The sequence below is a fragment of the Anoplopoma fimbria genome, chromosome 20, assembly GCF_027596085.1.
Source record: "Anoplopoma fimbria isolate UVic2021 breed Golden Eagle Sablefish chromosome 20, Afim_UVic_2022, whole genome shotgun sequence".
Taxonomy (NCBI): domain Eukaryota; kingdom Metazoa; phylum Chordata; class Actinopteri; order Perciformes; family Anoplopomatidae; genus Anoplopoma; species Anoplopoma fimbria.
This window is the reverse complement of record NC_072468.1, coordinates 19,564,999-19,588,619: the sequence shown is the minus strand read 5'-3', so window position 1 is coordinate 19,588,619 and position 23,621 is coordinate 19,564,999. Positions and strand designations below refer to the sequence as shown.

General features: G+C 39.8%; 1 protein-coding gene across 3 annotated transcripts; it reads left to right on the top strand.

Moving 5' to 3' along the window:
* Nucleotides 1-4,147: 4,147 nt before the first annotated feature.
* LOC129109102 (polycomb protein SCMH1) lies at nucleotides 4,148-22,512 on the top strand. Of its 3 annotated transcripts, none has more exons than XM_054621057.1 (17): nucleotides 4,148-4,414; nucleotides 4,859-5,000; nucleotides 6,929-6,997; nucleotides 7,300-7,377; nucleotides 7,683-7,753; nucleotides 7,909-8,143; nucleotides 8,636-8,724; nucleotides 8,950-9,193; nucleotides 13,413-13,657; nucleotides 14,547-14,741; nucleotides 15,292-15,418; nucleotides 15,670-15,870; nucleotides 16,286-16,456; nucleotides 17,529-17,651; nucleotides 19,544-19,675; nucleotides 20,965-21,098; nucleotides 21,325-22,512. In XM_054621057.1, the coding sequence occupies exons 3-17, from the start codon at nucleotides 6,973-6,975 to the stop codon at nucleotides 21,442-21,444; spliced, it is 2,190 nt and encodes a 729-aa protein (XP_054477032.1). In that variant the 5' UTR covers nucleotides 4,148-4,414; nucleotides 4,859-5,000; nucleotides 6,929-6,972; the 3' UTR covers nucleotides 21,445-22,512. The 3 variants fall into 3 exon arrangements, with proteins under 3 accessions (XP_054477032.1, XP_054477031.1, XP_054477030.1); XM_054621056.1 differs by having other exon boundaries at nucleotides 4,149-4,283; nucleotides 8,947-9,193; XM_054621055.1 differs by having other exon boundaries at nucleotides 4,149-4,414; nucleotides 8,947-9,193.
* Nucleotides 22,513-23,621: the final 1,109 nt, after the last annotated feature.

Sequence of the window (23,621 nt, the reverse complement as noted above, 5' to 3'; positions counted from 1 at the left end):
TGGATTATTTTTTATATCTGCTCATCCAAGGGAGGTAGTTATGTTTTTTTTTCATTTTTTCTGCAAAGCCCAGCTTCACATTCATGGCTTTACGTGCCCCGACACTTGGGAGCTGTCCGGTATTGACCCAAGGTCTTTTACCATTGAGCAGCTCCAACACTGAAGAGCAGCATGAATCTTTGCTCCTTCTGTGCAGAGATATGCCACGTTGATGTGAGGCTTTGAGATGTATACTGAAGTAACAAGATATCTGGATAAACTCTCACAAGACAGAGATGAGGGAAGTGAAGAAAAACCAAACAGCGGGCATCCGCCTCATACTCGGCTCTACAGGGTGCATTTGTGTGTGCGCATGTGTGTATGTTTGTGTGCGCGTATGCTGTGGGTGTTTGTGTATCCTTTCTCCAGCAGGACCCCCAGATCAAAACCGCAACCCACTCTCCCTCCCCATGCCTCTCTCGTTCTCTCTCTCTCTCTCTCTTTCTCTCCACCCCCTCTCTCATTAAAAACTGCAGGCCCTGGCTTCTAATTAAATCCCACTTGAAAAGTCTTAAAGTCAGCCTCAGATTGATTCAATTTGCATTTCTGAACAGAGAACATTGCCTAAAAGGATTAATAAATTGGACGGAAAAAAAATTCCTTCTTTCTGCGCCACGCCGTCAGAGCTTGTAAGACAACATCCAAAGAGAAATATCCCCCCTCAACAAACGTCTATCCAACATATGCTCTTGGTCTCTCTCTTGCACGTCCCTCCCAGGATGCCAGCAGAGATGGGAAGTGTGTATCGGGACTGTGTGTGTGTGTGTGTGTGTGTGTGTGTGTGTGTGTGTGTGTGCGTGCATGCAAGTCCTCGTCTGTGGGACAAGCACATAGTCCTCTGAGGCACAGTCAGGAGTGAACACACGCAATCTGACTATCACTGTGTGTGCACGTGCATGTTTGCGTGTGAGTGTTAAGTGTCTATTTATGCCTGTGCATGTCTGGGTATTTGTGTATGTGTGAGAGGGGCGACTTTGTTGGAGCGTGCCAGAGTGCTGAAAGTGACAAGAAGGCACAGTGGGAAAAGATCCCTGCTCTACTGTCTGTATGTGCAGAAACAGACCATGGCAGTGGAGCCATGCCATTGGCTAGTGGACACCTACAGCAACATGTTTGGATATCCAAAAAAACACGTCGCCAGCAAAGAGAGCCAGATTCAATTAGTGAGATAAAATGAAAAGAGGGGAGGAAGAAATTTCAAAGAGACCCAAAAACGATTGGGCTGCCAAAGGAGAAGAGCAAACACTAATATGAGAATTCACATTTGCATTGACACAAAAGGTCTGTCTGAAAATTGTTCTCTACGGGCTTTTTGTGTATTTGAATTATATGTAACTGTGGAACCCTCTTAACAAGATAAGAGGAAGATTACCTCTGAAATTTCTTCTGATTACAGCTATCAAATGCATTAGCATTTGCAAATCAAACCTTATAATTTGCTTATCTTTCTTGTGCCGCTCCTGTGGTTTATGGTGATTTTTTGGGGGGGATGAGTGAAGCTAATTTTGGTAAATATTTAAAAAATATATATATGTTCCAGAATTTTCATTCATGACATTTTCTATGATGAAAACCTGTTGCAAGACTCAGAATTGGATATGTATTGTATGTTTTCTGTATACAATTTGTTGAACCTTGGGAAAGTGTGATTTATATTGACTGGACTGTGGCACATTGTCACTGTTGTTATATGCCAGTCAAACTGGCTTGTATAACGGCTGATGGACTTTCATAGACTGCTGGTAGCTTGGTAGTAAAATACTTTTTAATCAAAAACTAGAACCACATGGAGATCCAGATAGCACTCAGTTTAACTATAATTATGGTAACACGGACAGAACCTAGTATATGAATAGTCTTAAATACATACAACACAGAACTGTATTGAAAAGGAAACAAAACCAAAGAATTTAACATTATAAAAAAACATATTCCTTGAAAAGAAATAAAATCCTAAATCATCATTAGATTAAAAGTCTTTATTTCCAGTTTAAAGAGGAAAGTGAGCGGCAAAAATTATAAGTGTTACTGTGCTGTGCTCAGAGGAAAGCACAAAATAATCATGAAATGAAATGAACAGGGTGAGGAAAGTGGCAGAATCAGCTGGTCCTGCTTTGTATAAAACAACACTGACCCCTAGTGATATTAGTAAGGACCAACCGGAAAGTGATTTGCATAATGCCTGTGTGCATGCAAGTGTAAAAAACCTTATGTGTCTGCCTGAGGACGAAGCGTACTTAATATTTCTGTATGAGTGTGTTCTTGTACAGTAGTGGCTTGTGTTTCTTTGTCTGTGTTTTTGTGTGTGTGTTGTGTGTGCAGGTTATGTGCATGTGTGTTTATTCCTCCACATACGTACAATCATTACAACATGAGATTTAAGTACAGAGTCTGTGTACCGTGCGTGTCCATGAGGTGTGTGTGTGCGTGTGTTTGTGTTTGTGTGTGTGTGTGTGCTCTAATAACGGTGCCTGGTGGACTTGGGCTTCCTTTGATGCGATGAAGGCTGACAGGCGTGAAACAGGTCCAATCAGGCGCGTGGGCACTGCCAATTAACCCTTTTCACTGTGTGAAACCAAACATAATTGCCTGGGGTGCAGGGGGCCACTGGGCCATGGCCTGCCCAGCGTAGGCTGAAATGGGCATTAGCAGTGCTGCCAGGTGACCATTACACACAATTGAACTGCTGGGTATTTCTCCAAATCACACAGTTACAGTTGCTACTCAGACGTAATTGGCATGGCATTACCAAATGGCCCTATTTCTAATTTTCACACCTACACAATTCATCTGGAATATCTTTACTGATATTGCACTGTGCAGTTTTACTACACTACTGCAGGCATGCTGTATTTCAGTTATATTTTGCTCTGATTTCACTCTGGGAGCGTAGATTACGTTTTAGTTTTTTGATTTATTAAATTGCTCTATTTGTAGTACATTCTGACGCTGTCATGATTCTGTTCAGATTGTTATAATAATCTTCACTGGAACAAATAGTGGTTAATAAGTTAAGCTTTGTGTGCACCGATAATCAAATTGTATTAATGTTATGCTCAAGGCAAATACCCCACATTCTTAGTCAAACACCCAAAACTAGAGCACTGTTTAAATTAAACCAGAGCAGTACTCTGTACGGCAGAAATGCTGCAATAATAATGTTTACTAAAATTCCACTCTTATTTGTCTTATTCTAATGTTCTTGTGATAAATTAATGATCATGTTTTCAACATTGTGTTAAATGACTGCTCATTATTAATGAGAAATATTTCAAATTAAAGAGATGCATAAGAACTGAAAAACCCAATTTCTTCAGCATTCTTACAAGCAATCCAGCAGTCTTCAGCGATGCTCGTTATTATATTCACTGTAGTATACAGTATAATTTATGCATTGACATTAAACTACATACATTTAATTAAAAACAGGATGTATGATGTAATACGTGCACTTAGTTGCCATTTTTTTAGGTACACCTGGCTAAAACTATTGCAAAATAACACAACAGTCCTACAATAAATCCCAGCTTGACAGAGTTTTTCAAACTTTAATTTTGGACACTGCACTTTGAAACCTGTGAGCTAGGTGTGCCTAATAAATTGACAACTGACTATATGTATTATAACTAAAGCCTGTTAATAAATTGACATGTTGTAGTTAAATGCTAATGCACAAATTGGACTGTATATTAAAGTGAGTTTAATGTGTAAATGCATGTTTTGGTATTGCAGTGAACATGATACCAGATAATTATTATTATTATTATTATTATTATTATATTATATTCCTTTATTGATCCCCATGGGGAAATTCAAGTGTTGCAGCAGCTCAACTACACAGACACAGACAATAAATACACATACTATACAACAAAATAAAAAATAGAACAGGAATAAAAATGTACAGTATATAATAAAAATGTACAGTATATAATAAAAATGTACAGTATATATATATTTGATTTATTGAATTTATTTATTTACCAGGGGGCTTAAACTGGAAATATATATTTGTTACATTTCATTATTTAATTTTATTTATTTTTTGAATTTTTTCTTGAGATCTTTTGGCCGCCACGGGTCGTCGTTTCGCCTCTTCTCCATCCTCTATCCTCCATCCTCCAGCCTGCCTGGAGAAAAAAAAAAATGTTGGCAAAACACCCCCTCCTCATCGTGTAAGGGGGAAAAAAATGGCGGACAAGCGCTAAATCCACACCAGAAACAAACACACGTTACAAAGCAAGGTAAACATCCTCGGCCACACGGAGAAACGTCGCGTTTTAGGCTCCGCTTCACCGTTTAGCCCGGAATACCACCGGCCAGCCCCGGTGCGCTGGTGCGCTCCTGCCCTGCTAATGCTCATATCTACAACCAGGTCAGCCAGCGAGCTAGCCACCTAGCATGCTAAGCTAGCACCCCGTGCAAGTGGGCATGCATCTGTGTAGCCGTGCGTAAGCATAGCATGCTGGACGTGCAACTGCACTTGCTTTGCATGCGAGTTATACTTCTAGAGGATATTGTGAATGTGGTGCTAATGTCTGAATAACACTGTTGGAGCCTCTAACCCGCATGCATGTGTAATAAAAAAAGAGAGCAGGCGGTGTGTGGGGGGTCACATGTGTTTGCTTTGTGTTTTGGATGGAGCTCAACACATTTCTGCAACAAACAAAAAAATGTTTTGTCTATAAATAGAAAGAAAAACGTGCAGATGACAGTGAAGTGTTCATAGTTTTGGGGTTGAGTTGTAAACACTATGTGGGTGGAGGCTGTGCATGCTGACCCCTCTAATGTCAGCCCTCCTGTCCTGTCACTTCCACAGACGGGGGGGAAAAAACAAACCAGGGACCGGGCCGCTTTAGTTTGGACTCCCCCCCCTTGGCGGAGGAAAAAAGGCGCACTTCCATTGAAGAGGAAATCATCCGGGGAGGAGAAACGCTGCTAAACGGTTATGAAGTTTTAAGGTAGGGGTGCTGTTCATATAAACATACCTTGTTGTGTGTTTGTGGCTCTTTCACTTGTTTTTCTTAAGTTAATTTGTAACTAGATGGTTAACAAGTGCTGCTGTGTGTAACTTTACTGTGTGGCAATACTTGCTTGGGCATGTTTTAAAAAAAAAAAAAAAAAAAAAAAAAGCTTTTGCATATTTTCTGTCACTGTCCTGTATTGCTGTCATTTCATAAAGTCTATTTTTAGATTATTTGTATTATGTCTAATTAATGCCATGTTGGACTGTGGGACTGGAGAAACAACCCCTTTGTTTTTATCAATCTGACCTGTTGACCTGTATATTGTGTCTGGTTAGGCCAGGGTTTGGGTCACTGGAGGAGTCCCCGAGCGACAACCCTTATCCACTGATTGATGACAAAGCATTTTGTAAACATTGTTTCAACATTAGTGTATGGGATTGTTTAGATGGCGTTGTGGGAATAACAATAATAGCCTTTGAGCCGAGTGACACTGACAAAGTTTTGAGATTGGTGTTGAATCAGTTTTTTGGTGATTTGGAGGCTACTATTGCTGTTTAATTGTTATAAAGTTCACTGAGAGGTGTTTCTAATCTTATGTCCCCTTTGTTAATATCAGTTACTGCGTGCATATAGTTATCACAGCCAGGACCTCTATAAGTGACTCCTTTTTAAAGTGCAACAAAGCTGATTAAATCCATATGTTGAACAATGTGGGCATGATCTTGGGTCTCTTTGTTGAACTTGCCTCTGGTTGCCTCCCATGATGACCCCCTGCCTGGAGAGGAGGCCTGCTACAAAGATAACAAGGGCAGATATCTGGTTTCCCTTTTAAATGCAGTACAGTTAACATGTTGTGGCCCAGCCTTGGGTCTGAGGACTCCTGAGGTGTTATTGGTCTGACCAGTTTATTTGAGATAACTCTTACACTATTTATTAGTGAGTTGTTAACCCGTTAACATAAAGTTTACTCCTCATTTTATTTTTTATTGTGTTTGGAACTTTAAGAGAAAGGAAAAAAAAATAAAAAATACATACAAGCCCTCACCCCAATATACCCACGACCTACACATTCTTTTTTTCAAATAGTATGTTTTTAAATTTAGTTGATTTCCTTTCTGATATAATCCATAAAGGGACCTGGAAATCAGTATACATTTACAGTATGATTCAGATGCAGAGTACCCAATCCTTTAAAGATATAAAAAGAAACCATATCATTGAGCAACACGGAGGGGAGGTAGTTTTCCATTATCTTAAAATAACCCTTTTAGCTAAAACCATATAAAATATTAAACCTGTCAAATGTCAGAAAACCCAAAACATAAGTAGACTAAGGGTTGGAGAAATGCAACTTGTCTGACAGAATTATATATTTTTTGGCTTTTTCCAGCTTTTTGTACATGCTATATTTAGTCTAACCTGAGTAGAGATGCACCAATTGATTGGTCCGATTATAAGCTTGTTCGTCCATGACTGGGGACCAGCAAATCAGTCTCGGATATAACCAATTCTGTGCCAGTCTTATTTACACACATTCGCTGCAGGATGCTTCAAGTCAGACAGATAGTAACGACTTTTGGGCATCATGCAGCAACATTTTCTTAAATATCTCTCATATGTTCTCTGAAATATAATCTTTAATACTAAGTAAAATATTCAAGCGTTACACATGCATAATATGCATGCAATATGTTCTATGGCTGCACGTTTCCATCAAAACGTGCAGCCATAGAACATTGGAAACATTCTAGATGACATAATATGCATGCAAAATGCTAAACACATTTACCCCAAAATTCAGTCTGACATATTGCCATACAAAGGTTTGTTTTCAATTGTAATGGCAACAACAAAACATTTACCAAGTTCCTCTCTTAATTTCACACAGCTGTAACAACTCTACTTTTTGTCCCTTTTCTCAGAGTGGAGGCCACTTGTGTGTTGTGAGCTTGGTCAGTATTGGAGCATGAGGAAACCTGTGCCACAGAAAGGTAAAAATCTACTATGCTATTCGCAGTATGAAAGCAGTATTTTTTCCCAAATAATTATAACAAACAAGTATTCATAGTAGCTTTCAGGTAAAGCTGGAAGTATGGCACATTTTAGTTTGAGTTCATTCCAACCAGTCCCTTTTGTTTTTACTGTGCAGACAGATCCATATATTGTCTTGTAATAGTCCTGTAATCCCAGACCATGTTTGGAGCAGTGAGTGTGGACAGCTATTGCAAGGTACTGAGTGATGTGAAAATCACCCGGAGTTGAGAGCTCATTCTATCTTCCTTGGCTCCTCTAGCTATAGAGTGGAAAGATGCCAGAAGGATCAAGCAAGCCCGGAGTGGACGGCCCTCCCGGGTGCTCTCACAGTACCAAGGTAAATAACCCACAGCAGCCAGTGATATATGAAGTCAGTTTGGGGCGATTCTGAAAGGAAATAGTGCCCAAGGATTTACCTCAGCATTGTTTCATTAATCACCAAGACAGTATTTGCTACAAGTGTTGATAATAGATTTTAGATTTGTGCCTTTTTGTGGGGCTCACAAAACATTGCGTGTAAAATTCAACTCAAAATGTGTAACAAATTTAACATTTATCAAACTGTCCACCTCTGCAAAAACACATCTTAAAACAATTGTTATAAGATATTTATTTCCTGTTGCTCCTTGTGGTCTTCTGCAGGGCTTTTCAGTTGGGAGAAATACTTGAAAGAGACGGGCGCCGCTGCTGCACCCTCTTCTTGCTTCAGACAGGTGAGCAAGATTGAAAGGTCCACTCGTATCTGTCTTTATCTAAGACTATTTGTCAGCATCTTTCCTGTGAATAATTGATGACTTATAATTCTTTCTTCGCTGCTGTCATCGTGTTTCCACTCTCCAACTAACACTTGTCTATTCTTACCATCTAGAGCCTCACGCCTCCACTCAACGAGTTCAAGGCAGGGATGAAGCTGGAAGCCCTGGACCCGCGAAACACCACGTCCACGTGCATCGCCACGGTGGTGGGCCTGACGGGCTCGCGGCTGCGGCTTCGCTTGGACGGGTCGGACAACAAGAACGACTTCTGGCGCCTCGTGGACTCCTCAGAGATCCAGCCGATCGGCAACTGTGAGAAGAGCGGAGGCATGTTGCAGCCGCCACTTGGTAAGGATACACACTGACACATTGTCTTTTTTTTTGTTTTCATGTTTTAGGAGTTTTCATTCTGTTCCACAAGGTGTCAGTGACTAACAGCAAAAATGTCAATGTGTCATGTTAATGCCCATAAATAACTCCCTAACACAGCATAGAAAGCCATCTACCCCAGACATTTCTGTATGTAATACCCATGGGAAAGACACAAGAGCATCTGTTTGTCTGCCTATTGAGACTTCTAACACTGATTGTTTTTTGGTCTGCAACCATCTTTTCTTAATTTATTCATCTGCTAATTATTTTCTTGATTGATCGTTAGTTCTATGAAATGTCAAAATACAGTGACAACTCAACAGAATTTCTCAGGGCCAAGGTGACGTGTTCAGGTGTCTTGTTTTGTAGTTTTCCTATGATTTGTCTATGTCAACGTCACCATGTTCATCATGCAAGCCTTGGCTCTAAAGCTGTGTTAGTTCTGACAGCAATTGTCTTCTTCTTCAGGTTTCCGTCTCAATGCGTCGTCTTGGCCGATGTTCCTTCTGAAAACATTAAATGGAGCTGAGATGGCTCCCTCTCGGATCTTTCACAAGGTACCTGTGCAAGGCTCATAAGCTTTACGCACTTTGAAAAAAAAGTTGTATCAGGGAGAAAAACAAGCATGTTTCTTTACTAGTCATAGATACTCATTTATCCCAGAGTTCACTGGGATTCACAAACGATAACTGACATGTGCCATATTGTCTGGTACCTTTTAACACACAGACACACATGCCAACTTCATACCTGACCCCCTGTCTTTCCATGTTCCCCAGCAGGAGCCTCCCGCCCCGGAGCAGAACTCCTTCCAGTTAGGCATGAAGCTGGAGGCGATAGACCGTAAAAATCCCCACTTCATCTGCCCGGCTACAGTGGGTGCACTGCGTGGTGTTGAGGTGCTGGTCACCTTTGATGGTTGGCGGGGAGCCTTTGACTACTACTGCCGCTACGACTCGCGTGACATCTTCCCTGTTGGCTGGTGCGCCCTCACCGGAGACAACCTTCAGCCGCCTGGAACCAAAGGTAAGGACGTTTACAGTAGGAGGGAGGTTTTTATGAAAAACAATGTCATGTTATTTTCTCTGCTTACATATATTCACCTCAAATGTATTGTTGAGGAGGCTGACACACCAGAGACGTTTCAAAATCTCAACATGTAAAAAACAAATCTGTCTGCACGGCCAGATAATAACTTAAGTAGGAGATAGGTTTAGATAAACTAAAACTTTTAAGACTCATACACTCATGGTCCACCCACTAATTTTACTGATTGGACTTCCTTTCAGGGTCCCTCTCTCTCTAGTTTAAATGTACACTTTTATAAGAGCTGTAACGAGACACAAAAATCGCACACACCTCGGTTTCTGTGTCACTGTTTGGTACGTTTTAGATACAATCGAGAAAACAATGAAAATGCATTTTTTTGAGGAATGACTATCATTTAAGAGTTGCTCATTGGTCATAATTTTTACTTTACAGTTAAGGCACTCAAATAATGGCATATTGTCAATAATAAATAAATAATTAACAGAAAATAAATAACAAGGTTTTAAAATGAGCTTAATTACTATATGGGGAGTGGACACACAGATTACGTTATATTACTTTGTTAGACATAGTTATATTTAGTTTATTGTACCCAAATTGCAATAATTAGAGTTTAATTAAAACAGTTGTGACTAACTCTCAAGGAAATTGTAACTTCTATCATGTTGGTTTGTATTACACTGGAAAGATGCTGCTTTTATTTTGTCCACCCATTGTATTTTCATAATTAATATGTTGATATAATCTGAGACCTCAGCAAATCCAGTGCATAAGAAACACTTTCATGTTTTTTTTTTAATCTGCTTTGCTTTTAAATTGAAGCACTGTTCGCCACAGTAACGACCATATTTTATCAATATTATCTACTGCAGTTCCACTATTACTTTTCATGGTATTTGTGGGTTTGGTTGGTGCAACACAGTCTACAGTGTGGTGTAAGTATTACATCATCCGCTTTAAGGCATCATTATTTGATCAACATGAGTTTGTTATTTTTAAATCCAGATGGTGATGTTATTTCTCCCCGGATAACTTTTAAACTGTGTTTGCAAAAATAGGCATTCCAATATCCAATAACATCTAGTTCAGTTTGTAAAATCTCAAAGCAGAAATGACTGTGGTTTTGCCTGCATTTGCAACACAATCTGACGGTGAACAGAACAGTTTTTTCCATTTAGCAAACAAGGAGTTTTCTTGTCTCCAGGCAGTTTCTCTTAAAGCTGAAGCATTTCAGAAGTTGTAGCCATGTTTGCTTTCTCTACATGGAAAAAAACAGAGGAAGCTATTTGTTATACAGGAAACTTAAAAGTAAGAAGTGGACACAAAGGTTATCAGCCATCAGGTCAGCCGCACTCCTCTGTTAGAATCCGTTAGAGGGAGTGAAAAAGGAAGGCGGGATACGGGGAGGCAGAGCATGCCTTTGTAGCCTGCTAGTGTTTTATGAAGGCCTGGCACTCCCCCAGCTGGCAGAGTTGGTCCTTGACGTGGTTGAAACGAGCCTGGGTGCCCCTCCACAGGGCCTCTCGTTGGCCACCCTGGCCAACAGGGTCTGATTAGACATCTCAGAGGGAATTGAGTTAAAAGAAGGGATAGAAACGAAGAGAGATAAGACAGACGTATGCTGCGAGAGGTGGATTGTTTACATTGCCAGCAGATGGTGGGAGGGGAAAAAAGACAGAGAGGAGGAGCAATGCAGAGGAAGAGTGGGAGAGGAGGACAGGGCAGGAGGAGAGGGTGAATCTGAGGACAGCCGTGCAGACAACCACGCACGTTTGACTTTTGTCTGGGCACGAGAGGTGAGTATAAGATGAACGAAATGACACGAATGCAGTCAGCGTGATGGATTAAAAGCTCGTGAGAAGTTATCTTCCTGTAATGTGAAGCTGGCAGTGGTGGCTTTGTGAACTCGGTGAACTCCGTGAGCTCTCAGGAGAAGAGGGAGAAAAAGGAAAAAAAGGGGTTTTGCTCATTACGCTGTTTGTTTGGCTGTAGTTCCAAACACTGCCATTGATCAGCGAACATGTAACCTCGAGCTCTTTAAACCTTTTAAACATATTATCTAGGATTCGTCCAACCTGTTTAGGATCAATCAGGTGTCTTGTGTGTTTTTTTTTTCTTAGCTTCACAGTGGCTCCCCTATGGAAAAGGCGCAGTAGCCTGCAGGCTGAGCTTTGCATTGATTGGTGTGCTCCGTGTGAAAGTGTGTTTAATAAACACAACCCCCATGGGCCAAGACCTGTGTTAATGAATGTGGCGGCTGCTCTCGTAAATCTGTCCTTGGTTTATCAAGGATAAATACCAGTGCACATTCGTTTGTGCCGTGTGTGTGAGTGTGAGTGTGAGTGTGAGTGTGTGTGTGTGTGTGTGTGTGTGTGTGTGTGTGTGTGTGTGTGTGTGTGTGTGTGTGTGTGTGTGTGTGGACTTGCAGGTGCATGTGGAGCCAGATATCCTGGATATACTGTGGTTCTTTCTTCTGTGTGGCTGTTTTCTCAAGCACACATTCTTGAGGTTTTGCCAGCTGTGTTGGCTCACGTAAAGCACATGGCTTATTTGATTATTTTGATGTATTTAATATAGTCCCAGCTCTAAGTGATTTTTCCATATGCATGTTCCCTCAGTGGTCCATAGGATTTCTGAAATGTTTCCTGTGTGTAAAGGAAGGGTGTGCATTCATGGGTGGGAGTGTGAGAGATACATTTTAAGAGCGTCTCACAGCTGTAGGCTGATACTTCTTTATAAGGCTCTGTTCCTCAGGCTTTTAAGGAGTTCACACATTTCTTCTTTTTATTTCGAGCCACCAGGGAGTTCAAGTCCAAAAGAAAATCATCTCTGATAACTTGTGTTCTTTCTTTCTTTTCTTTTTTACCCATCTCATCTTACCTGGTATCTTCCTGCTTGTCTGACTTCACAAAACAACACTGGACTGATACATTGTCATCCACCATAGACCCACCATTACCCATACATGTGTTCTTGCTTACTTTTAATGTTCATTTAAGCTTCATTTGCTCTGGCTTTTAGATATCAGTCCCTTGTGCTTTGACTAACACAGAAACTAAATCCCATTCTCATTTGTTTTGACTATTTTCTCAAAACCTGAGCAATAAAACCTTATTTGTAATGCGTGAGTGGACACCATTAGAGCTTAATGGGAAATACGTTTTTGGTAATGTAGAAGGACCATCAGTAATGGTGTGAGAGAAAATAACCATGATTACTATTAAGCAGTGTATTGATGTCTTATGGCAGGTCAATGTATCATGATTAATTGTTGCATCTATTATTTCCCTCTCCCTTCATCTGACTACCATAAAGAGAAATCATATTGCAGTGAAAGAGTCTGAGTAATGTGACCTTATTTAAATACAGATATGCAGGCTAAACCCTCTTAGTTCACTGACAGGTTAAGATTCACAGAATGAGCAGTCTTCTCGAGCAAAACTGGTGCATTCACTTCTTGACGTAACCTCTCACCCTCTTTCCTTCTCTCTAACTCTTCACTCTGACTGTGAAGCACTCGTACAGTCTGAGTGGTGTAGTGTGGTGCCATCTGTAACTGAGAAAGGCAGTTCAAGTGAGAAATTTTTTTTTTTCGCTGCTGAGAATGTTTGACCTTCTCTGCTGTTGTGTTGCTGTGAGAAACTCAAGTTAAGATGTTACGACTAGCCTGGATTTTAGTTCTGCATTGAGCATAACTGAACTGCAAATCTTGTTGTTAGGCATTTGAGGAAAGTATTTATGGCCTTTGCAAATAATGAAAATACCTGATAGGCCACATACAATGAGAGCATGGTGTGTGTGTGTGTGTGTGTGTGTGTGTATGACTACAGCTAGAGGCAAACAGGGACATTGTAGCTTGTAGCATGTTTGTGCAGTCAGGTACACAGCTCATTCTGCTGTGTATTGGTGTTCATATGCGTGTGAGTTGATTTTGAATGAACCAGTATCTGTTTCATCTGTCGTTCGCATCACATAACCACATAATAAAGTCTAGATTTCAGATTGAATACTTTCATTGGTAAAGAAATATTTTTTCTAACCTCACTTATGCAACTAATGAGAAAATAACTCCTCGGACTGTTTAAACATTATTACAATTCTATAATCTTTGTGATTATATTGGGAGCCTGGAGCTGTTATTTTTCACTGTTATGCCACAGCCTTTTACTTAACTTCCTCCATTTTGCCCATGCAGTAGTGCTGCCTAAGAGCCTTGGGGCGTTGACAGACGGGAGTGTGGAGAGCCCAGCCATGCACCCCCCGCCCACGGTGGGCAGACCTCCAGGTCAGAGAGGACGGAAGCCAGGCCGCAGGAAAACCAAAGTGACAGGGCTCTGGAATCAGAAGGGTGCAGCGTTGGGACCGCAGAGTATCCAGCCCGGCAAAGGCCTGGAGCCCATCAAGATCCCCAAGAAAAGAGGGCCCAAGCCTGGCAGTAAGGTAGGCATGAAGATGTTTGTAGATTCCATCAGGGAAGGATGATTGCCTTTAATTGCAGGGTCAGTTCACCAAATTACAAAAAAACATACTTTAATAATGTCTAGTTATGCAGAAAGTTCGGGTTTTATTTCCCCAGGTTTTACAATATCTGTTACCAAAATGTTACAGTTTACTTTCAAGAACTAAAACCCACTTTGAAAGGGGTAAAGTTTAAAGACGAAAAGATGGATAACTCCTGGGCAATGCCATGGTTTTGACCTGTCAATCACAAACTAGCCACGCCCTAAATCATACACTGTTTTATTGGCTATTTTACTTTAAATGGGAGCATAATTTACTAAACGAACCATGTTGAATTGAACCATACAATGTTGACTGAATTAACAAATCAAGTGAGAAGTAGGGTCATTTTCTCATAGACTTCCATGCAGTCGACCCCTGCTGGCTATTGGAAAGAATGCAAGTTGAAGGCACTTCTGCATTTGCTTCACCTTTCATAACCGGACGTTGCTGCCTGGTTAAAGCTAAACTATTTATTCAGTTCTACAGAGACTAAGTCCTACCACAGTTAGGTCTATGCATTATCCAGAAAAAAATAATTTAGGATGTTTTGCCAATGCCGTGAGCACCACAGACATAATTCCATTTCATTGTATTTAGGTGTCGGACCCAAAACGAAACTACTGTTTATACATGGGTTAATACTCTTGGAGGTTAAATACAACTTTTCTTTGCTCACCTCTTTTTAGCCTTTGTTGCATATAACCATTTTTGACCTTGTGTCACAGCTTGACTTCTGTTTAGGGGGGGTTGCATAACCATTGTAGAGTATCACAGCGTGAAGAGTAACCCCGCTTGACTCTTTGTCTCCTTTGCTCTTGGTTTGCAGCAGTTGGGCTGGGCGAAGCGAGCTGGCTGGCTGGAAGATGCCATGGCGGGTCCAGGACGGCCAGTGACGGGCCCGGGGCGAACCAGGGGCAGACTGCCTGCAAACTGGGCACAGACCATAGCCCTGCAGCAAGCCCAGACTCAGGCAGAACCCATCAAGATCCCAAAGAAAAGAGGGCCAAAGCCTGGTAGCAAGGTAGCCTTCCAGTACAAACACATTAACACAGGCATCACTGAGCCACAGATTATCACATTCTAGCATTTGGCTGCATAAGAAGGGAACTTATTCAGATAACTTTTTTAGAACACATAATACATAACTTCAAGAGTCAGCTCTATGTGTTGTCCAGTGCTCACCTTCTTCACTTAAACAAGTTGTTAAGTCCTAACCTTGTTATATTTATCTTTGTTTGCCACATCCTGCTCTTGTCTCTTTTGGTTATTAAGAGAATATGTCTCAAAATGCAAATTGAAAATTAACTTTATTGTTTAACATGTTGGGTTTGTCTTGCAAAATCTATAAATGAATGCCATCCTGTTTGTTGATGTTTTTCAAGAATGGTAGATTGAGCTGGTTTCCAATAATGCACCAACAATTACAAAAACACAGTCGTTGCCAACAACAGGAAGGCACTTTGTTTTAAGAGTACACATATGAAAGACCAATATATGAGTCATATGCACTAATTGTAACAAACCAGCAAAGTGTATCTGAAAAATATCTGAATGTGTGTGTTTGTATCCAGAGAAAACCCCGCGTGGTACCTAATCCAGTCCCCACGTCTCCTACCAGCAGCACCCCAGAGCCTGACACCAGCACCGTGCCTATGGACAATGCCACCATCCCCAACTCTGCACTACAGGCTCCCACAGGTACACAGACAGCAGACATACAGCACATTATTATTAATGGGTGTACCTGTCTGGGTTGTTTAGTTCATCCATCATGCTGTCAGACACACTGTCACCACCTTTTGTGTAGCCTTGGCGGCGGAATCTGACAAATAGTAATTTATGCATGCAAACCCTAGTCCCTTTTATTTGATTACAATAACTACGTCTTCATCTAATAAGTCACACAGCCCTCAATATTGACTTCTCTACTTGTTGCTTCCCCTCCTTAGTTTGTGTGTACCTAAACAAGTACAGCAAGGTGGGACCCCATCTGGACCAGCGGCGAGTCCAGCAGCTCCCGGACCACTTTGGGCCTGGCCGGGCCTCCTCGGTACTTCAGCAGTGTGTTCAGGCTTGTGTTGACTCCGCCCATAACCAGAGCACAGTCTTCTCCTGCCTCAAGTCTGGGCAAGGAGGCGAAGTCATATCAGGTGGGGATTAAACGTCATTAAAAAAATAAATAAACATGACTCATCTCTCTCTCTCTCTCTCTCTCTCTCTCTCTCTCTCTCTCTATCACTCTCCTGCTTCTGTTGAAAGTCCTGATGAAGCAATATTTTTTAAATGATGTTGCTTTTTTGTTTCCTTTTTTATTGTTGCGATCACATCTTGGTTCAATTAACAGAATGTAGTGCTGTTGTCAAAGATCTACCAGACCATATGGAGCATTCATCTCTGATATAATTGTCACATTTAATGTGAGGTCTAAATACCTTTGCATAAAAACCTTACTCTCACATCATCCAACATGTCTCTTTTACTCATTTTTCCATGTAGACAAAACACTCAACACTATATTGAACAGAATTTGATTCTATGTCCTTTGCTTCTGTTTGCCTTGTCCAGCCTTCTTTAACCAGCAGCAGCACACCCTGACCCTGCCAACAGTCAGCAGTGTCACCTACGTCCTCCGCTTCCTGGAAAAACTCTGCCACAACCTTCACTGCGATCCTCTGTTTGGCAGCCAGCCTGTAGCCAGAGGAGGCCTGCACTACGACAGTCACACATACACTACAGGTCGGTGCTACTCTTGCTGTGACTTCACATGCACAGCTACATTGTGAAGATATTTGATGAATGCAAATGTCATGTTTGATTTACAGCAGTTATATTAAGATTCTTCTCCTTACTGACAGAAACAAATCTAATAGCTGGGGTGTTGGTTTTATCACATTTTATGTAATGCTTGAAAGTTAGATTGCATGTCATTTTTAAAGTTGACATAAATATGAGGATTTTACAATGCTATACAATACATGTAATAGATTCTACTCTTAATGTCTCAATGAACCAACCTTTAGGGCTCCAGAAGTGGTCTTTTCACTGTGGGTTATTTTTTTTAAGTTCTTTAGAAGAAACAAATTCCCTGCAGGATAAGAAAATCGTGTCAGCCTTACTCCTTTGGAGATGTTGGCAGTAACCTTCTGGAAAAACAAATCTTGTAAATACTCAAGGGAGTTGCACCATGTGCCTCAACTGAGCATGTGTATGTTTTACACTGCTGTACAAAATGCAAATAACTTGTGCCATGCCAAGAGCTTTGATGTCTTGGGAAGATAAAATCCTACATAAAATAAATGTTGTTGGCTTCCAGTTATACAGCCATTAGTTTAAAGTGGTCTGACAACAAGGTTCTTTATTGGAGTGGAGTAAAAACAATGCATAAAATATGCTGTTCAATACCATGATGATTGCTTGTTGTGAATAATGTAAATTACCTCATCATTCATCAAATCCATCTTGTGTGATCATGAAGAGTTAACTGTGTGTATTCTCGCTGATGTTTTTTAGTTTCCTAAAGTAATTCACTCATTAAGGATTAAAGTTCAAACATGATACATAACATAGAATTCTCTGACGCAAACCGAACTCACTGTATGGTTCCTTATGTCCTGTAGTATTCAAAGTACAAAAATATATATGATTTTAATTTTTGTTTAGTTTTTTTCATTCTTTCGCCATTCAGCCTCTTTAACCAAAAGAAGAATGTAAAAAAATAGCATACAAGTCCCATTTTTTGTAGCTTTCTCAACTCTAACTGTGAAATCTAGCTCCTATCTTCATATGTGCTGTTTGTTTGTTTTTTCAGAGAGAAGAGGTTTTGGAGACAGCCTAACAACGGGCTTAGGCCTCGGCACCAAGCGGTTTCTCCAGGATTATAACAGTGCACTTCCCCATAAACTGTCCAAAATCCCCCGGCACTCCACTGATGGTATGTTACTTTTAGGATTGTTTTTTTTTTTGTTCTTGATATGCAAGTTAAAAAAAAGATTTCTGCTGATTAATACAGAGCTAGTGTATATAAGTTTCTCGGACTATATACATTGGTATTAATAGTAGTCAAACAACAGTCATATCGGGACAAAGAACAATGTCAGTTCCACATAGCTGGACTTTCTGATACATACTACCCATAATAAGTACACTTTATTATCACTTTCAATGAATGGCTTTAATTCCACTATTAGAACAGTAATACATTATGTCTCCTTTATATTGGAGCATAAGTTGTTTTGCACCCCAACATTTGTAATGAGGTATGGCAGGTGCCCAAATTTTACCATTTCTACTTTGTGCATCAGTGGATTGTTGTTTTTGCTGCTGGGTGACTTTGCAGCTGCTTGCTAGTAAATTTCTGTTTTATTTAAATGCCTTTAGATTGTATTTCTTTTTTTTGTTCTTGATATGCAAGTTAAAAAAAGGATTTCACTGATTAAACAAGCCTTCCACTCATGATATGCATAATTTCAGTGATTAAACAAGCTCTCAACTCTAATATATATATATATATATATATATATATATATATAATCAGTGGCTCTCAACTCTAATACTGCACCACGTTTAATGTAGGACATTTAATTCTAATAATCGGCTGCTCTGAGTTGTCTAGTGAAGCCACAAATAATCATATTATGGAGGTAGTAAAACAGAAGAAGCTCTTGGCTCAGGACTGAGTCTTATTAAGTTCTGGGGCAGGAGGTTAATCATTTAATCATCCTTCAATTTCCTTAGATTTTAATTAAGTTAATGGAATATTTGAAGAGATTTATGTTAAAGGGTAATATCCCCCTAAAAAAGGGCCTTCCACTTTTACAGAAGGCCAGAACACACACTCAAATCACTATAACACTGTACAAGCATATCACTGGGAATTATATTATTAGAATAAGTCACATTGTGCATTTAATAACACATTATGTAATAACTAGACATAATGTAATACATTTTAACTGCATTATGAAATAAAGTTTCACACATCTTGTAAAGAATTATTGCATATTGCAGTTTTTATTACAAATTATGGGAGTTTTTTCAGCACTAACACATGCAATTATATAACAACCATTCGTTCCAGAGAGAACAACCCATTTCACAAGACGGCTGAGTCAAAAGCCTGTCGTCAGTATTGTCTCAAATTGACGCTAAGGAATGAGGACATATATTTTCACAATCAGCATTAAATCTAAGATCCTTTAAAACTTTGACGAGAACTGTGTCTGCACTGTGGTCAGCTCTGAAGCTGGATTGTACATTTTAAAGAGTACCATCCTTAGAAAAGTGTTTTTTAATTTCTAAAACACTTACTTACACTCACTTAAAGTTTGCTTAGGAAAGGTAGATTTGAGATGGCGCGGTAATTAATAATAATAATAATAATAATTAAGCCTTTATTAGTCCCACAATGTGGAAATTATTTCTCTGCATTTAACCCATCCCGGAGGAGCAGTGGGCTGCAATGAAGCGAAGAGATTAATAAATTAATAAATTAATTGGTAGAAGAGGAGAAGTTTAAGTTAGTTTTTATGTGTAGTTTACAGCTAGTTGTTTTTTTTAAAGGGGAAAAAAAATGCCAGCACAGTGTATTATAAGTATTCTTGAAAATGTCAGCTGGAATATGGTCAAGGTAGCAGGTAGAGGGTTTTAAATAGCTATTTATGGTTGATAATAGGATTCTGTGATTGTTTAAGTTCGCTGTGATAATGGGATCATCCTCATCCTACCACTGCTTTATTGTATTTAAGTTCTTACTATATGTCATGGTGGACAGTCAATGTGTTTATTTTTTCACATTGGTGAGTCTTCTGTGTGTTTTGTCCCCAGGTGAGTCCCTCATGGAGAACAGTGTTGCCACATCAGAGCACTTAAAGAAGAGCCCTCTCTCTCCAAACACGACGGTACAATCTCCCGGCCTGAGGTCTCCCTCCAAGCTGCTGCGTCACAACAACTCCACAGGTGGGAAGAGACACCGATACAGGAAACGTTGTCGCTGTCTTCGTTTTCACAACACTTCAGTGCTTCAGTGAAGCGATTTTAATGCTCCAAAATGGTAACCTCGCACAGAGGATGGATTCTCGCGATAGCACAAGATATTGTGAGAATCAGTCTGGTCAGGCTCAAAGTAATGTGTTTTGTCAGGACCAATCAGCCTCCTCTGAGGAGCATTTAGTAGCTATGGGTATGGTTAGGTGTGTGTGACAACACAGAGAGATGTCTGTTCATTCACACAGCAAAGGCAGCCCCTAAAGAGGATAATGTAGATGCTACAATAGCAGCAGTTCTATCGGAACTGGAGCAAATATCTTCATCAAGCAGAGCAAAGAACAGCACTCACGGCATTCCTTGGCTTCTGCAAGAGTTTGATTGACAGCTTGTTCATCCAATCACCTGCCAAGAATGTTTTGAATGAATTTTACCCTTTTCCAAACTGTTTGCAACAACGGCTTCTCCGATGAGTCTTTGTTGTGTCAGGTTACCTAAATGGACAATCAGGCCAAAAACAGCCCTGTATTTAAAATAACAAAAATGCAAGGGGCTGGGAAGATGAGTTTGGAGGCTCGTCAGACACCAAATATAAAAAAGAAAATAATAAAGTACTCGGACACAGCTATTCCACTCTTGAAAGTTATCATGACAACAATCATTTTTATCTTTCTTTGCGAACACTGCGTGGTAAACTGTGGAAATACAGCGTTCACGTTGGAAAATAATCAACCAGCAACGTGCGCTTACTCATATTGAATTGGCCCACATAGCACTTTGACGGATGACGTCCCTGCATTTTTTTTTGCTGGAGCACTCTGCATTGGCACCTCTGCTGCGTCACCGGAAAGGCCCCATTTAAATGAATGATGAGCCTAACACCTTAAAATCAGAAGAATCATATTGACTCAACTGTAAGTAGGATTTAACCCATACCGTTTTTTAAGACTGATAATGATACATTTGAACATTTGTGTCACATATTATAGGAGCTGAATAATAGATGTAATAGATATTTGCTGCAAGAGTTGCATCTTTACAAGATGAATAGCACTTAAATATTTAAAGCTTTCAAACAGCTTGACAGTTGGAATAACTTAAGGTGTGTATTTGACAGGTTTAAGTTACATTAGCCCATGATCAACATGTACTTTTCTTAATGGTATTCGGGTATTGCGAACTAAAGTGTATCATAGTGTTTGGTGAGTAAATGGATGAATGACTCTTTTCATGGATTTCTGTTTCGGCTTTTGCACATTTAGGCTCAGGCAGTTTCCGGGAGAGCCCGAGGCCAAGTGGTCAGGACCCCAACCTGTGGACAGTGGAGGATGTCATGCAGTATATCAGAGATATCGACCCAGTGCTGGCACCACATTCTGACCTGTTCCGAAAACATGTATGTATTCTCTCATAAAGGAGAAGATGCTTAAAATAACAGTATTCTGAATTAGAATATATAAACTGAAGTATTTATGGTGTATATTATATTTACACTTTAAGACCACACTAGACATTCATTTTGCACAACTCTAGACAACATTTGCACAACTCAATTTGGTGGACAGCTTTGCTAAAAAAAAAAACTATGTACTCACAATTTTCCCTCCATCTCTCTGCTGCAGGAAATTGACGGCAAAGCACTCCTGTTACTGCGTAGCGACATGATGATGAAATACATGGGCTTAAAGCTCGGTCCCGCCCTCAAACTTATCTTCCACATCGATAAGCTCAAACGGGCCTGAGCAGGTCAGCCGACCAGCAGCAGCCTTCCAAAGGACTGAACTCTGACCCCATCTTCCTTTTCTACGATCAGTATATCACGCACTACGTATTGGACATGTACTGACCATTTACATGTAGCAATTTGCATCAGACCACCATATCTGGTATTACATACCGTTGTCCTGACCTCATCCAATGAGGAATGTTTATTTTGTGTAGCACAATCCAGCCCTAAGGCAGCATGGGATATGTAGGATCACCCTTCTGTCCATAATCTGTTTTTGCATTTCAGTATAACTTGAAGAGTCCTACGTGGCTATTTTAACTGTAAAAGGCTTTTTTGGCCTGCTTTTATTATGTTACATTTAATCTGTACATTTCATATTTTGTACTTCCTGGATTTATGGACTAGTATTTTGACCTTTTTCAATGGTTTGTGTGGGATATGCTTAACAAACCTTAAAGCAAGCGAAGAAAAGACTACATTCATCCCAATACTTGGGATGCTTCTGTTTAAAGTCTCATTTTGAGGCATGGTTTTGCATCTACAATAATATTAATTATGGGGAGGAAAAATATGTTTTATGTGGGGATGCACCGATACTAATATCGGTCCGATACTGGCTCAAATAGCTGGATCAGGTATCGGTGAAAATATGCTGAGCTATTATTGGATACCATTATTTTAATAAATAACAATTCTGTACATTTATGTCTTCTGTATTTATTTGTTATTATTTTGTTTTACAAAGTTTGAAAAGAAATGTTCCAGCCTGATGTTGCCTTATCAAAACAGTAACGTTCCCAGTCACTTCCACACATTGAGGCAACAGCTTATAAATAAAAATCTGGCATCGGATTGGTACTTGGTATCTGCAGAGGCTATTGGTATCGGGACTGAAAAAGTTGGATCGATGCATCCCTGGTTTTATGAAAGAAAAAGAAAACACTTTATTCTGAAAATACTGCCATGAGGAAATCTGTTTCCTTAATCTTATTCTGGATGTTGTTTACATTGCTTTGTCTTGTCTTTGTTATTTGTACTTTTTTAATTTTTATACTATATTATTAGAGTTCCTACAAGGAGAGCCCTATCATACTTAACATTGTACAATAAAAATATAATGAGTCAAGTGTTTGTTTATATTTTTGTGCTATTTGTTCAATGTCAACCTTTAAAGCCACAATTTTTGATCTTGTTAACAATCGTGTTTACACAACATACATTGTTTTGTTCACTTTTAATTAGCAGAACATTTTGTGAATTTAATTGCCTGACCTTTTGATATGAACTTATTACATGCCACATACAAATGTAGGTTTGACATGTCTGACATTTTGCATCTCTACATTTTGTTTAAATTATTCATAATTTTAATTTGAACAATAAGTTATGTAGTTACAGTAGTTCACCAACAGGGGGCAGTGCTGCCTTGTCTACCTTTTTTGCAGTAATGTCCCCTTGCAGTTTCTCCTTGGGACTCACTAACATTCACTCCCATGGGTGGCCATATCTCCATCTGGTATACTCAACATGATAATCTCTGATATTTCTACATCACAAATATTTATTCATATGGTTGTTATTATTTTGTTGCTCCATTTTTAGTATTTCTCCTGTATTGCTGTGCAGTTATTTCATGTATTTTCCAATATTCAAAAACACTCATTTATGATTATGTCAACCTATTGTTAATGCCGTTTCTGGTAAACGTTGCTGTCATTGTTTCTGTCAGTACATGAGTGGGCTATTAGGGCTTGTGGGCGAAAAATGACTTGTGTCTACTGTAGCAACTCGACAGAAGACAGAAAATCTAACCACATCCTCCCAGTGAAAACAGGAAAACATGTCACGTAAGGCTGAAAACAGTGACCAAACCCTCTGATTCTAACTGAAATGGACGAGTATGAATGCATTTCTCTGTGTGTGAGCATATGACACATACTCACAATCTGTGCTGTGTTTGTGTGTTATGCTCAGGCACATGTGACAAGCTCACAGCTCGTGGCTGATGCCTGTGCTTGTTGATGTGTAATAGTAGCCAAATTGTTGTGCATGAAGCCAGTGCTATTTATAGAAATAACAGCCCCTTGTGCTGCATATTGTGCTTATGAAGGTTGTGAAGTGAGTTATGTCTTAAGCTCCCAACACCACGTTTTTTTTTTTTTTTATCAGGCGCCATTCTTGTGTTGCTGG

Coding starts and splice junctions, on each gene's coding strand:
- LOC129109102 (XM_054621056.1), top strand. CDS start 6,973: ATGAGGAAACCTGTGCCACAGAAAG. Junction 7,754..7,908: donor CCTCTTCTTGCTTCAGACAG/GTGAGCAAGATT, acceptor CTTACCATCTAG/AGCCTCACGCCTCCACTCAA. Junction 17,652..19,543: donor CCCCCGGCACTCCACTGATG/GTATGTTACTTT, acceptor TTTTGTCCCCAG/GTGAGTCCCTCATGGAGAAC.